Source organism: Lytechinus variegatus, chromosome 16, assembly GCF_018143015.1.
Source record: "Lytechinus variegatus isolate NC3 chromosome 16, Lvar_3.0, whole genome shotgun sequence".
NCBI classification, from domain to species: Eukaryota; Metazoa; Echinodermata; class Echinoidea; order Temnopleuroida; family Toxopneustidae; genus Lytechinus; species Lytechinus variegatus.
In genome coordinates, this window is record NC_054755.1 from 5,393,158 (window position 1) to 5,406,332 (window position 13,175).

At 37.3% G+C, this 13,175-nt stretch overlaps 1 protein-coding gene across 1 annotated transcript; it reads right to left on the reverse strand.

Moving 5' to 3' along the window:
* Nucleotides 1–1,136: 1,136 nt before the first annotated feature.
* Nucleotides 1,137–9,508, reverse strand: LOC121429710. Its single transcript, XM_041626880.1, has 7 exons — nt 9,221–9,508; nt 5,246–5,453; nt 4,653–4,885; nt 3,921–4,126; nt 3,090–3,255; nt 2,382–2,550; nt 1,137–1,598 (listed from the first exon to the last, which is right to left on the reverse strand). The coding sequence occupies exons 2-7, from the start codon at nt 5,440–5,442 to the stop codon at nt 1,358–1,360; spliced, it is 1,212 nt and encodes a 403-aa protein (XP_041482814.1). The 5' UTR covers nt 5,443–5,453; nt 9,221–9,508; the 3' UTR covers nt 1,137–1,357.
* Nucleotides 9,509–13,175: the final 3,667 nt, after the last annotated feature.

Consider the following 13,175-nt stretch of genomic DNA (forward strand, 5'->3'; position numbering starts at 1 on the left):
ATTTTATCTTGTACAAATGAGCTGATACACATGTATGACCGAAAAGGCAATGCAGAGCAAGTCTGAGGATATGAGGCACATCATGGGTGTGTAACACGAAGCTTAGCGATTGATCGTTAGACCGATTTCTACGATTGATTCTAAGGCTCAATGTGTATGATCAATCGTAAATTAGTTCAATGATTGATCTTTGTGTTACCGGGCACTGATATATGCCGTGCATAATCTGGAAGAGGATAATGTTTACATCATACAATACGGATCAGATTATATCTCTAACTTACTGTTATAAAAAAGGATAATTTTTCTATATTTGTATATGAGATGCGGTCTCTCACTGTCTCTCTCTCTTTCTTTCTCTCAGAGGTTCCGAGAAGACAAACGCAAATGACATTGATGTACTTTAGGTTGACGTATATTGTAGACTGTAGATTATTTTATATGCAGAGAGTTTAATAATATCTATAAATCATTAATTCTAGGAATGGCATGTAGATGTAAGGCAAGGTATAGCCATATAATATTTTTTACAAGAAACTACAGGTATTATACCATCCGTACATGCCTTACACACAGGGATGCAATCCTATCTAAAATGCCTTTATCATGTTTATGATCAGATGTGTTTGCCCATCTATAGCATAAGATATGATAATCTATTGGATTTACCGTAACTACCATAGGATTATGAACGATGGTGGGAGTTACATAGAATTAATGGAGTAATGAAATTGTAAATATAAAGCCTTTTGTACACTCTATAAAAATAAAGTATTAAAATGAACTCTGAAAGAGAACTACCAAAGTCTGTTCCATCCGTCGATCAGTCGCATATAAAATCAAGTTTTCAGATCTGCAATATGTTAAGAAAATTCTTGAACACAATCATCCAAAACCGGGGATCTGGGGGCGTCGTTGAACTTGGTGGACTTTTTATCCGACACGTCATGTTTATCCTACAGATGCCATAGTAACAGTGCTTCTCAGCCAATCAAAATCAAGGAAAGTTGTATGATCTGACAACTTGTCGGATCAAAATATTGATGAAATGCTCCACTGAGTTGCACCTCCGACCTCGATGTTACCATCAAGCGTTACAAATCTGAAAATTAACCATTTGGCTGCCGATTTTTTTAATTATCAAAGGCTTCGGATAAGGCATAAGGCGGACCATCCGGATCAAATAGACAATCGAGTATACAACGTCATCATCTAGAACAACATTTTGAATAAGCATGCGTCTTAGATGTTGGCGTTGCTGGCTTTCCATAATTGTGGTTGATCGGATCAAATCGCAAATCTTTGTGAGGCTGGAGTAGGTATCGCCGGCGTGACCGAGACATGCAGCGTCGCTCTTTCAGAGACCTTTATAGACGAGGAAGCCGGAGAAGGTGCAGTACTTGTAGGTATCGGAATGCACGGCGTACTCTTCAGACGGACTGAGACGGAGGTAGATCTCGTCACCGATCTCGAGAGGTAGCACGACTCCCTGACTCTCCATCACATTCCGGGAGCTCTTCTCTGTGAAAACAGCCGTGACTGGTTGGTTATTCTTCATCAGATGCACCCCCATGTAGTGAGAATCGTACGATCGCAGTCTGGGGAAAAGAACGAAATATAAAATCACACTAAACTAAAAAGATTTCAGCAAAGTAATATACTTCAAAGTGCAGTTGAATAGTTTGTATTTCACTGTAAACACCAGACCATAAGCGTTTATAACCATGGTAACTTTGTCACATTGTTTGTGTTGTCAGTGACATTGTGATGGGATACGAAAGATTCTATTACGGGACGATAACGAAAAGGTGGGGGAAAGGGCGGGCCGAAAGTAAGTTGAATTCCTCAGTTTGATAAAAAAAATGTTGTATACACGAACAAATATTTTGTTCTTTCTTTCTTTACTAGTTTTTTATACCCATCCTTTCATCTCCTTGTGCCATTTATCTTCTTTACTTTCTCAGTTACTTTTCCTTCACTTGAAAATGATTTGACGATTATAACTACATGTGCTCTATCCTAAACTAAATTAGGTATTCAGACTCCGCAAAATATGTAATCCGAATGACAAATGTAATATTCGTCAGTAAGCATATCAAAAGAATAGAGTTTTTCATCATTACATCAAACAAGCAAACAATTTTTTTAGTGAAATAAGACTTTTAGAGGTTGATATCCCTACCAGGCTAAGGCGGCAGCCTACTTCTTGCCTAGGCAGGGTACCCTCTGACAGAATTTGTATATTGATGATACTTTTTTGCTTGTCAGATGTTTTTTTCGACGGATGGTGCTTCTTGAAATGCTGGTGACGTTTGACCTTTTTCAATGGACTTAAAACTTAAAACAATGGACTTAATACTCATAGATAAATGAAAACTTACGAAAAGTGAAAGTAGTAGTAACCGGTGATACCGCAGACGAAAGTTTTGGATGTTTCATTCCAGTGATTCCCTTTATTGACATAAGGGAAGTTAAAAGGCATTTTCTGGGCGCTAGTAGTTCCAAGTACAGAGTGATCTAAGGCCACTGAAAATACAGACTTCCGGACACCTACACGCCATCGGGTAATGTTGATTGAGAGAAAAAAGAATGTTAACAACATAGCTACAACGTATTTCAAAAATAGCATGTTGTTTTAGCCCTTCACTCGAACAACAAGTTGTTTAGACTTTTAAACTATTGTTTTACTTTCTAAAAATTGTTTAACCTTTTTAAATAACATGTTTAAAACTTTAGATAACTTGTTAAAAACTGTAAACAGCTTGTTTGAAATTGTGAACAGCAGTTGTTAGAGTGACAGGCTTAACAACGTGCTTAAAGTTTTAAACAGTGTGTTTACACTGAAAGTAAATCGCTGTAGTATCAGGTCTTCTAAATAGCTGGTGGTCCTATACGTCTATTGATTCACCAAACCTTACTATTACCTTACGTCATGTACATGGTTTCTAGTCCGGACCACTGGATTTACTTCCTATGTCCCTTTTTTTACTTTACTAAGGCTCAATTTACCGGACAAGAGTTTTGATTTTGGTTAAAAGAATATAGTAAGTATATGTATTTTTGGGGAGGTTCAGAGATTCTATACTCACTAGTGACACCCCTTGCTGTTCCGTATAAATCGCCTTCAAGAATTGCTCGGTCAGTCTCTGAAATTACATTCCGTGAGCCTGATTGACGGTCAGCATCGTCCTTAGCTAGTTGTGTTGCTGTAAGTGCACTGATGGCTGCTTCCAAAGCCACTAATTTGTCTCCAACCTGTAGCAATGAAAGAAATTTATAGCATGAGATGAATCCTTAATTAGAATCAAATGAAATCCATTTAGGTCAGGCCCATTGGAACGCTTTATCAACATTTTCATCCGACAAGTTGTCAGGTCTGATATTTGTCCCTTGATGTTGATTGGCTGAGAGGCACTGTTCCTATGGTAACCATGGTAACTTTCGGATAAAATGGGACTTGTCGGATAAACATGATAAAACGACCAATAAGTCCTTTCATGGAACACTCCCCAAATGTAAGGCTGTCCAGAATGAAGGTACATATGGCTTTACCCACGACTGGTTGCCCATTCCTGTGCTGAATATTTCCATGTTCCAATAGAGTATAAATATCTTTCGAATGTCTTTTCAAAACACCATTCAGGTTTACCAGTATCAGAGATAAATAATTTATTTATAACTTAGTACTTAGTACAGGCCGGGCACCATGTAAGGTTTTCCTGAGAAAAATATTCGGAAGGTTCATTCTATATTTCCTCATTATCTATGGTTGTGTGTTTACGAGCTTAGCAGCTTCTGCATATTTCATTTATATCAAATATCTCATGCCTGTTCTGGTTTATACAAAACAAAATAGTTATCAATGCTTAAGATACCACAGCTAATAAAACGAATAGAACTTTTTAAAATGATTTTCTTACTTGATTTAGAGTCAGGATATCATTAGCTCCTCCGGTTAATGCCCTGTCTCCTGCCGCTTCAACCCCGTTGTCCACCCTCCTCTGAAGTTTATCAACCTTCTGTTCAAGACCACTGTTCACCTCCGACAGCTGTGTCAAGACTCGCCCAAGTTCTTCCTGGTCAACAGTGTCATTGGTCGGAACTGTCTCTGGGTCGGGTCGCAGTCCTGTAGAAATAGATGTAACATTTCCTTTAAAACTAGAGCTAATAATAGGTAGAGATACTCTTTCATGTCTTTGGGACTCTTTAATAGCACTGTCATTAAAAAAACAATATGCCAAAAGGAGGAATATTGCTTGAACTATAACCAATATAAAACTCACAATCAGTCAAACAGACTGCTTTTCAGCAAGACTGTGACACTTAAAATATGTAACTATAATTCTCGGTGGCTCTATAATTTCCTTTTTCATATTCCTTCTTGAATTGTTCACTTTTTTCATTCAGGGATGGGTGGCGAGGGATGAACAAATACAGAAGAGGTTGGGGTCATTAAAGATTCACCCTACGCCTGTACCCTCAGAAAAGGTGGCTAAAATCAAAAGGCTAGTTCGAAAACTATTCTAAGAACTATTTGGGGGAATCACCCATGCTTATTTTTTGGAGCAGTAGTTGGTAAATTTGTTTGACAACCAACCAAACTATCATTTTTTATATTGTTTGGAAGAAAGGTCTGCAATCATTATACGTACCTGCCAACATGGCCTGTCTGTTCCCGAGGAAAGCATTCAGACTGTCCATTCGTTCGACAACTCCTCTTGTCGGGTCAAAGGCATCAGGGTTATCAACCAAGAGCGAGGAAAAGAACCTTTCAAAGGTACCAACCATTGTCTGAAGCTCTGCGTTCTTCTGTCTCAGTTCAACGTTGCTTTGGGTCAGTTCCGTCACAGTTTCATTCATATCCATTGTCAACCTGGTGATGGCGCTATAATCATGAATAAGAATCGAATGTTACAAGGAGTGACTAAAGTGGAAGAATGTTATGGCGATGTGCATAATAAGGAGGATTCAAAGAAAATCTGAGATAAATCACTTTTCGAAAACTACATGAGGCTGCTGATTCTTCATCTTATTTATTGTCTTACTCTCAAAATAATATATTTTATCATACTATACTACACTAGGCCTACTACTACAAATACTACTACTAGTATACTGCGGCTACTACTACTACTACTACTACTACGACTACTACTACTACTACTACTACTACCACTATAATACTACTCTTACTACTATTACAGTAATAATTGCACAATTTGTTTTCAAAAATATAAAAACTTACTTGGCCTGTGCTATATTTTGTCTCTCCAAATTCGAGATCTTCCCCATCAGCGTGCTTGTCATATAACGCTGTAAGTAATTTACCCGATGGGTAAGTGCAGTTACCGCCGGGTCGGTTCGTCCCGCGAACGCCTCGATGACCATGGACATGGCCAAGACTGCTAAGAATACTTGTCTACATGATGTCGTCGACGACATGGTGTTTGATCCTACGATAAATCCAAAATAAAAAAAGGTGAAAATCATAAGGGCATGTAAAAGTCACTCTTAGAATAGTCTACGTAATTAATAACTACGTCTTGAGTAACCCGTCGCAGGTTAGAGGCAACTTCAATAGGCTCAGTAGCACCATCCCTGCCTTCGCTCACCCTGTAACCTAACCGCTGGGGCCCCCGTAGCCGCCTACCCTATTTCTGTTTTTATTCTTTTATTCAGTTTTCAAGTTTATACTTTCTGACATAAGTATATTATATGTCATTGCAGCGCATTACGCATGGAGAACTAGGGATTTCCTATATTTACCCTAAGAAAAAATATGCATTTGTTTATGAGACTGGACTTTTTCGCTTGTACACTCGCCAAATTTATCGTGCTGGCAATTGTTTCGTTTTAGGCAATGAGTACCATTTTATTTTCTCCTGAAAATGTTTTTGACATCCCCGTGTCAACGTAATACACCGGGTCCGGTTAGCAACGAGATTCGACCGGACCGAATTAAGAAGAAAGCGTTACAATCTGGTAGATTTGAACCCGTTCTTCCCGGATGAATAAAAATCATATGAGATTACAATATTCAAAGATATGACTATTAAGGGTAATGTATTAGAATAACTGTGTGTTATAGTTTCTTTTAAAAAGGAAAAAAACTACTTGACTGTGTATATACGTCCAGGAACCAAGTGTCGGAAGTCCGGAGGTCAACGAAGTACCATGGCTCTGCAACAGGAAGCAATGGTTCTATCTAGGCTATGGGTCTAAAATGCCGGATATTCTATTCTATAGTATACAAAGCTTCAGTTTTATTATATCTACTTGTGGATGGCATTTATTAAGATTAACTCCACTATAAAAATGCTAAATGGCAGATAAACTGAATTTTATTCTTCCTTTCCCACACGTTAACTTTCAAAACGATAATTCAGTAATTGTGGATGCTAAATTGCCAATTCGTCTACTGCCGACTCGTCTACTCACCACATGGTCTGCTCTTATTTAGTCTAATGCCATTTCGTAGATCAACATTTCGTCTAACCATGGAGCTATTAACACATGGTCTAAAAATCATTAGGTCCTTTAACCATTTGGTCCCATCATTACTTCGTCTAATCACCATTTCGTCTCATAACCAGTTGGCCTAATATCCATTTAATTTTCATTCATTTTGCGCAATTTAACACTCAGTCCAATTAGACCAAATGGTATATGGACTAAATAGCTATTGGACCAACAGGTTATCAAACGGAATTGCATTAGACTAAATGAAAGTAGACCATGTGGTGAGTGGACGAACTGATGGTAGACCAAATGTTAGTAGACGAGTCGGCAAAAATTGGACGAATTGGAAATAAACCTTGTAGACATACATGTAAATCATTCATGATATACGATGATGGTACTATTTAATTTGCTCGATTATTATGATCACACGGAAAATCACATGGCGCTGTCCAGACCTATACTGCCGGATATTTCTTCTTATGGGAGTTCAATCTGAAATTCTAACAATAATTAGACCTTTCTTTGTGAGGGCACTGCTCTCCCCCCCCCCCAAAAAAAAAAAATCCGCCAGTGTTGCCAAAAATTTAACTCCGCCGAATCAAGGACCAGATATCGGATATTGTAAGCACTAAACACTAACATGGTTTGCACAGTAACAAACGATTACAATTATTATTTCATTGTTTTAGACTTTTGTTTTCAAGTTACATGAAGGCTAATCATGTTTCATTTGAAGCTGGCAGACTGCTGGATTCGATAAGAGTTTGAGAATAATACAGTAAACTTCTGATTATGATGTATTGATGATTAGGATGATGATGAAGGTGATGATGATGATGATGGTGATGATGATGATGATGATTACGACGACGACGACGATGATGATGATGATGGTGGTGGTACTGGTGGTGATGTGATGAAGAAGAAGATGATGATGATGATGATGATGATGATGGTGGTGGTGGTGGTGCTGGTGCTGGTGACGATGGTAGAGATGATGGCGACGACGAAGATGATGGCAACGACGATCATTATCAAGATAATTGATAAAAATACTGATGATGATGATGATGATAATGATGATGATGAAAATAATAATAATGGAAATCATAACAATGTTTATAGTAATAGTAGTAATAATAAAAATGATAATCAACAACAAAAAATACCATAATAGAAATGATAACTTGCAGTAATACTAATAGAGACATATATCAATTTCGAGATGGAATTCGGCCAGTAAAAAAAATCCAGCTGTTCCAATTTCGCAGGCTTTGATGAGATCAACTGGTTTATTGATAAACATTTATATTTAAATTTCAATCTGAATATTACTTTACTTACATATTCCACATGTGAACATAATACACAAAGAAGCCAATAAACCATCATACGATTCAACATAATATATAAATCAGACATGGCACTCAGTGAAAGCAGGGACTCACGTCCCTGGTGAAAGTACCTTTATACTGTTTTGAGCCTTTCAATAATATGATCATTGTCGACGATATGAACACGCTATGAACAGTCACACTGTCGAGGTGTCAAAAATGTAAAAATATCTTCACATAGTTTAATCTGAGCATTTCAACGGTGTGATAGTAGACTATGTGAACGGTCACACTGTCGATCGCGATGTATCCACAGTGTGGAAATCACCTTCACACTGTTAGTTTGAGCGTTTCAACAGTGTGATGGTTGACCATATGAACAGTCACACTGTCAAGGTGTCCACAGTGTGAAAATATCTTCACATCGTTAAATATGAGCATTTCAACGGTGTGATAGTAGACTATGTGAACGGTCACACTGTCGATCGCGATGTATCCACAGTGTGGAAATCACCTTCACATTGTTAGTTTGAGCGTTTCAACAGTGTGATGGTTGACCATATGAACAGTCACACTGTCAAGGTGTCCACAGTGTGAAAATATCTTCACATCGTTAAATATGAGCATTTCAACGGTGTGATAGTAGACTATGTGAACGGTCACACTGTCGATCGCGATGTATCCACAGTGTGGAAATCACCTTCACATTGTTAGTTTGAGCGTTTCAACAGTGTGATGGTTGACCATATGAACAGTCACACTGTCAAGGTGTCCACAGTGTGAAAATATCTTCACATCGTTAAATATGAGCATTCCAACAGTGTGATGGTCGAATATGTGAACATGTGAACATGCTGTGAACAGTCACACTGTCGAGGTGTCCACAGTGTGAAAATATCTTCATATTGTTGAATTTGATTATTTTAACGATATGAATGGCGCTGGGAAGCGGGGGTGCTATAGGGTGAAGCACCCCCAAAAAATTTCCTTGGGGTGCTGCGTGTATTATTCTCCATAGGCAGCACCCCATGTATTCTGGAAGATAGGTAAAAATGCAAGGAAATGGACGTTAATGCTGTAGCGAAACTTTTTTTTCTTTCTTTGCTTCTCAAATTTATTGGGACCAAATTGTTCTCCATTTTGTAGTGACAACTATTATATTCTTTTCAAATTCACAGATCAGTACCCCCAGTAAAAAAAATCGTTCCCAGGGTCCTGCCACTAATCCCACGAATACAGTCGATGTAACAAAATTACAAGCGCCATGAAATAAATGTTATAACCTATTGTACACACTTAATATTTAGCGTCATCAGCTCATGCTTTGACCATGTGTTAAGGGAATTAAATGAAACTACCAAAATCGTATGTGTATCCAGTAAAGTGATTGACTTGATATAACTGCTCGTAATTATCTCACTTACCTGTTACTTTTTTGAATTCTCAGTTTCCTATATGTTAGACTGAATGGCTAATTGTCACACCGTCTACCAAGCTTGATGTTGTTGCTTTTTTCCTCTTCTTCAAGTTCAACACAAAAATGTAAAAATCAACCCAAAACAACAGCAAAGATCTTGCTCGTTATATCACGTTATAGTAACTTACGAAGAGATATCCTATTATATATTGGACGCCAGTTGCAACGAACTTTGCCAAAAAGTTATTATTAGGTAACTAATCGTTCATTGGCTACCTTACGTCCGCCGGCTGTTGTGACGTCAAACACGTCATTACTTAGCCAATTTACCACAAGGGTTTCATGGGGTTCAATTGAAACCATCAGGAATCGCTTTATGTTGAGGGATTAGGTATGTAATGCCTTATTTGGCATCTATTCAATGGCTATCACATCCTGGTCATAAGATTAAAAAAGTGATCGTCGATTGCGAAAGACTGTTGTAGGGACAATCTAGATTAAATATAGGGTGGCTCGCCTAATTACGATACCATTATCAATATGATGGTGTAATAATCATTTGTGGCAGATCGGAGAGAATGACGTAATAAATTCTCATTCATGTTCCCCTGAGTCACCTCCCCCACCCCCCCCCCTTCCTCTGTTATTTACGAGGCCGCCATCATTTTCAAGCTTAACCGCTCACGATGGCGGTCTCCTGCATTCATTTAAACTGTTATTTTCTTTCGATTGAATATTGCTTCTTGTCGATATTTATTTTTCATTGCTTTATTATGACTATTGCTTTATTACTTTGTGAAACTGAATTGTATCACCTTATTGTTATGTTGCATATATTATCTTGAATGCAGAAATAAATAAAATCAAATCACTCAAATTTCTTTAGGTAGTAACGCCATGGACTTTAACTGTCAGTCGACAGCGACAACTAAAACCTCCTTTAAAACATGTTGTTTGGCATTACGTGTTTCTTCCATCTTTTTTGAAGCACATTTGCAGGTACCAGTCTTATACACCTTTGATAGGGTGTAAAGGCTGTTCGTGACTCTTTGTTGGCTTGCTTGGATTAACCGTTAAAGGTCAAGTCCACTCACGACAGCTATATAAGGTCATTGTTAATTTAAATTAAGGCCTGATCTTTCACCTTCGACTTTTTTCATATTTTGTTTATGTGTAGCGGATATTGATAAAATCTAATATCATGAAAAAAAAATGATGTAAAAGGAAGGTAATGACATTTCAAAGTTTTGTTTAATTTTTATTAAACAGTTTGTGCGCTATAATGCAAATGAGAAAGCCGATTATTTCACACGCGCACTATCTATTTTGTATTTAATTATGTCAATTTTATTTTTCCCCCTTAATTTATCAAGATTTGAAAATTAGAAAACTCTAAATTGAATCACAATAGAAGCGAAAATGATACTCGTCAAAGAGGAACCATACTTTGTTACGTACACTCTAAATTACAGGGATTTAAAATAAGTCCACATGGACTGTAGTTAGGGACCAATCGTATTCCGGATTTAGTTTGAATCCTTAAGATTCATTTTTGAATCTCGAAAGATCTAAATTTAAATCATTTGAGATTTAAAGTTAAGTCTTTAGGATTAAAAGTAAATCCAGAAATCGATTGGTCCCTAAATACAGTCCATCTGGACTTATTTTAAATCCCTGTAATTTAGAGTGTAATGAAGAAAACGATATATTTCATATTGATATGATAAAATACAAATAAATAATGAGTGGGTGACATATTTGGTTTATATCCTTTGCATACAAACAAGAATGTGCATATAAAGAAGCAAGACCTATTCTTACATTTAATTTTGATGTATTCTTTCAGCGTAATGCTGTTTTTTTTTCTTCAAATCAATGTTTTGTTGGGAATAGAGAAAACTCCGAGTAAGTTATCTTTCAGTGATGCGGTGAGTTGGAGCAAGTGTAGTGGTTTTCTTTCAGTGTGCATTAGTTTTTCACCCCATTTTAAATTCTCGAAAAGCTATATTTACTACTTACTTTTTTATAACTTTTCTTTTTGTTGGATAAGTTTCTGAACAACTCGTGCGTTTGTTTAAACTTAAGCTGGCGCTCTTCATTCTAAATGGGTGAAATCCCAGGTATGAAGTAGGCCACATTTTCTTCTTTATTACAGCTGTACTATTATTGAGTTTATTAGTAAACAACAACCTTAAATCGACTTTAATGTAGAGTGAAAAATGATACTTATCATATTTCATGGTTCCATCTTCTGCTTTTCTTATTTTCATTTATTTGATTTTATTTTATTAATTTTCCCATCACTTATATCGTTTTGATTAGCCGCTGCGACCATCGACAGAATGGTAGTCGACTAAATCGTGATATACAATAACCGCCCACACAGCCTTTTTGGCTCAGTGGTCCACCCCACCCGCCAGTCATAAGGACCGCTATTCATAATAGTCATAAGGTTAACTATTCATAAGGGCCTATCTTCATCGAGGTCGCTAGTTATAATCAAAGAAGATGGTCGCTATAGTCACAATTTAGCAAGTGGGTCGCTAAGCATAAGGAGGATAGGGGCTCGTTAATAATAATGTTCACTAGTCATAATATAATTAGCCATGCACTTCAGTTATGAAAATTATTTTCTCTGCGGGCCCTGTTACAATTACCCCGGCTTTAGCCAGACTATCTTGGCGCTCAAGCATTCAAGAAATTTCTTCCTACCGGGTACCCATTCATCTCACCTGGGTTGAGTGCAGCCGATAAATTTCTTGCTGAAGGAAAATACACCATGGCTAAATAGGAATCGAACCCACGTCCCTCATATTGAAAGACATGAGTCGTAGCCCAAGACACCTCCAAATTTTTTTAGGGGGGGGGAGGGGCAAACATCCAGGTGATCCCAACTTTGGGAGGAAGAATAGTTTCTCAGATTTTCGTCGTAGATATTTTTCCCGGGGGTTAGTGGAGATGCAATACATGTTTCCACTTGTAAATTTGCGTATGTACTATTCACATTGAGTAGCAATCACACTGATTAACCTTAATTTATATAATTGAAATGTAGGGGGGGGGGGGCTGTTTTTCCTGTATTGTAATGCTGATTGAAATCTAGATGAATTAATGTTACTTTCCTACATGGTACCTATGTACCATTATCTTTTTTCCATGTATTCACTTCTGATTATTTTGCATGTTCTGTTTGTTTTTCCTTATGTAATTTGCTTGTTTGTTATATTGTAAACATTTGTTTACAGGGCCCCCTGGAAAACAGTACATGACTACTGATGGGACTACACTGTATAAATAAAACGAAATAAATAAATAAATAAATGCATATTTCTAAAGATATTCGAAAGCAAGGGATCGAAACAACCAATCTTATCATGGGGGGGGGGCACTTTTGTTTTGTCAATATTGCCAACTAAAGAATTCAAAACGTGCTAAACATAGACCTAGGCCTATTGATTAATTTTCAGTATGATGGTGTTTTGGTGGTAGCGGGGTTCACAAATATACCATGCAAGTATATTTTTATTATTAGAATGAGCAAAAAAGATGTGTTTATGAGGAGTCAAAAGTCTCTAGAATATGAAAATATCGCTCTTGAAATTAGGATTTTTTTGGTGCTGGTTCGCGTACTGAAACGCCTTAAGCTAAATTATTCAAGGGTTTCATCCGAATAGTAGCTGTAATCGAGTTCTTTGTTAGTTTTCTGTGTTATCGCTTCTCGGCTCACTGTCTCACATCTCCTGGATGTTAAAACAGTAAAATTGTCGAACATAATAATCTGTATCAGAAGTTGTTGCTTTATTTTTATTGGGTCTACTACAATTGTAATAACATTCTCTCCTGGTCGCGCTCTGAATGTCGAGCGATTAATACGAGCTCCCGCGTTCGCTTTAACATGCAGCTGGATTATCTCTTCTTTTTTTCAATTTTCCTTTTCTTTTTTACTCGACTCTACCATAGCA

What these genes read in the sequence shown, in the direction of transcription:
- LOC121429710 (XM_041626880.1), bottom strand. Translation starts at nt 5,442, where the DNA reads ATGTCGTCGACGACATCATGTAGACAAGTATTCTTAGCAGTCTTGGCC. An exon ending in ATATCCTGACTCTAAATCAA is followed by an intron (nt 3,256 to 3,920) that starts GTAAGAAAATCA and finishes TCATTGCTACAG; the next exon opens with GTTGGAGACAAATTAGTGGC. An exon ending in TACTACTACTTTCACTTTTC is followed by an intron (nt 1,599 to 2,381) that starts GTAAGTTTTCAT and finishes TCTTTTCCCCAG; the next exon opens with ACTGCGATCGTACGATTCTC.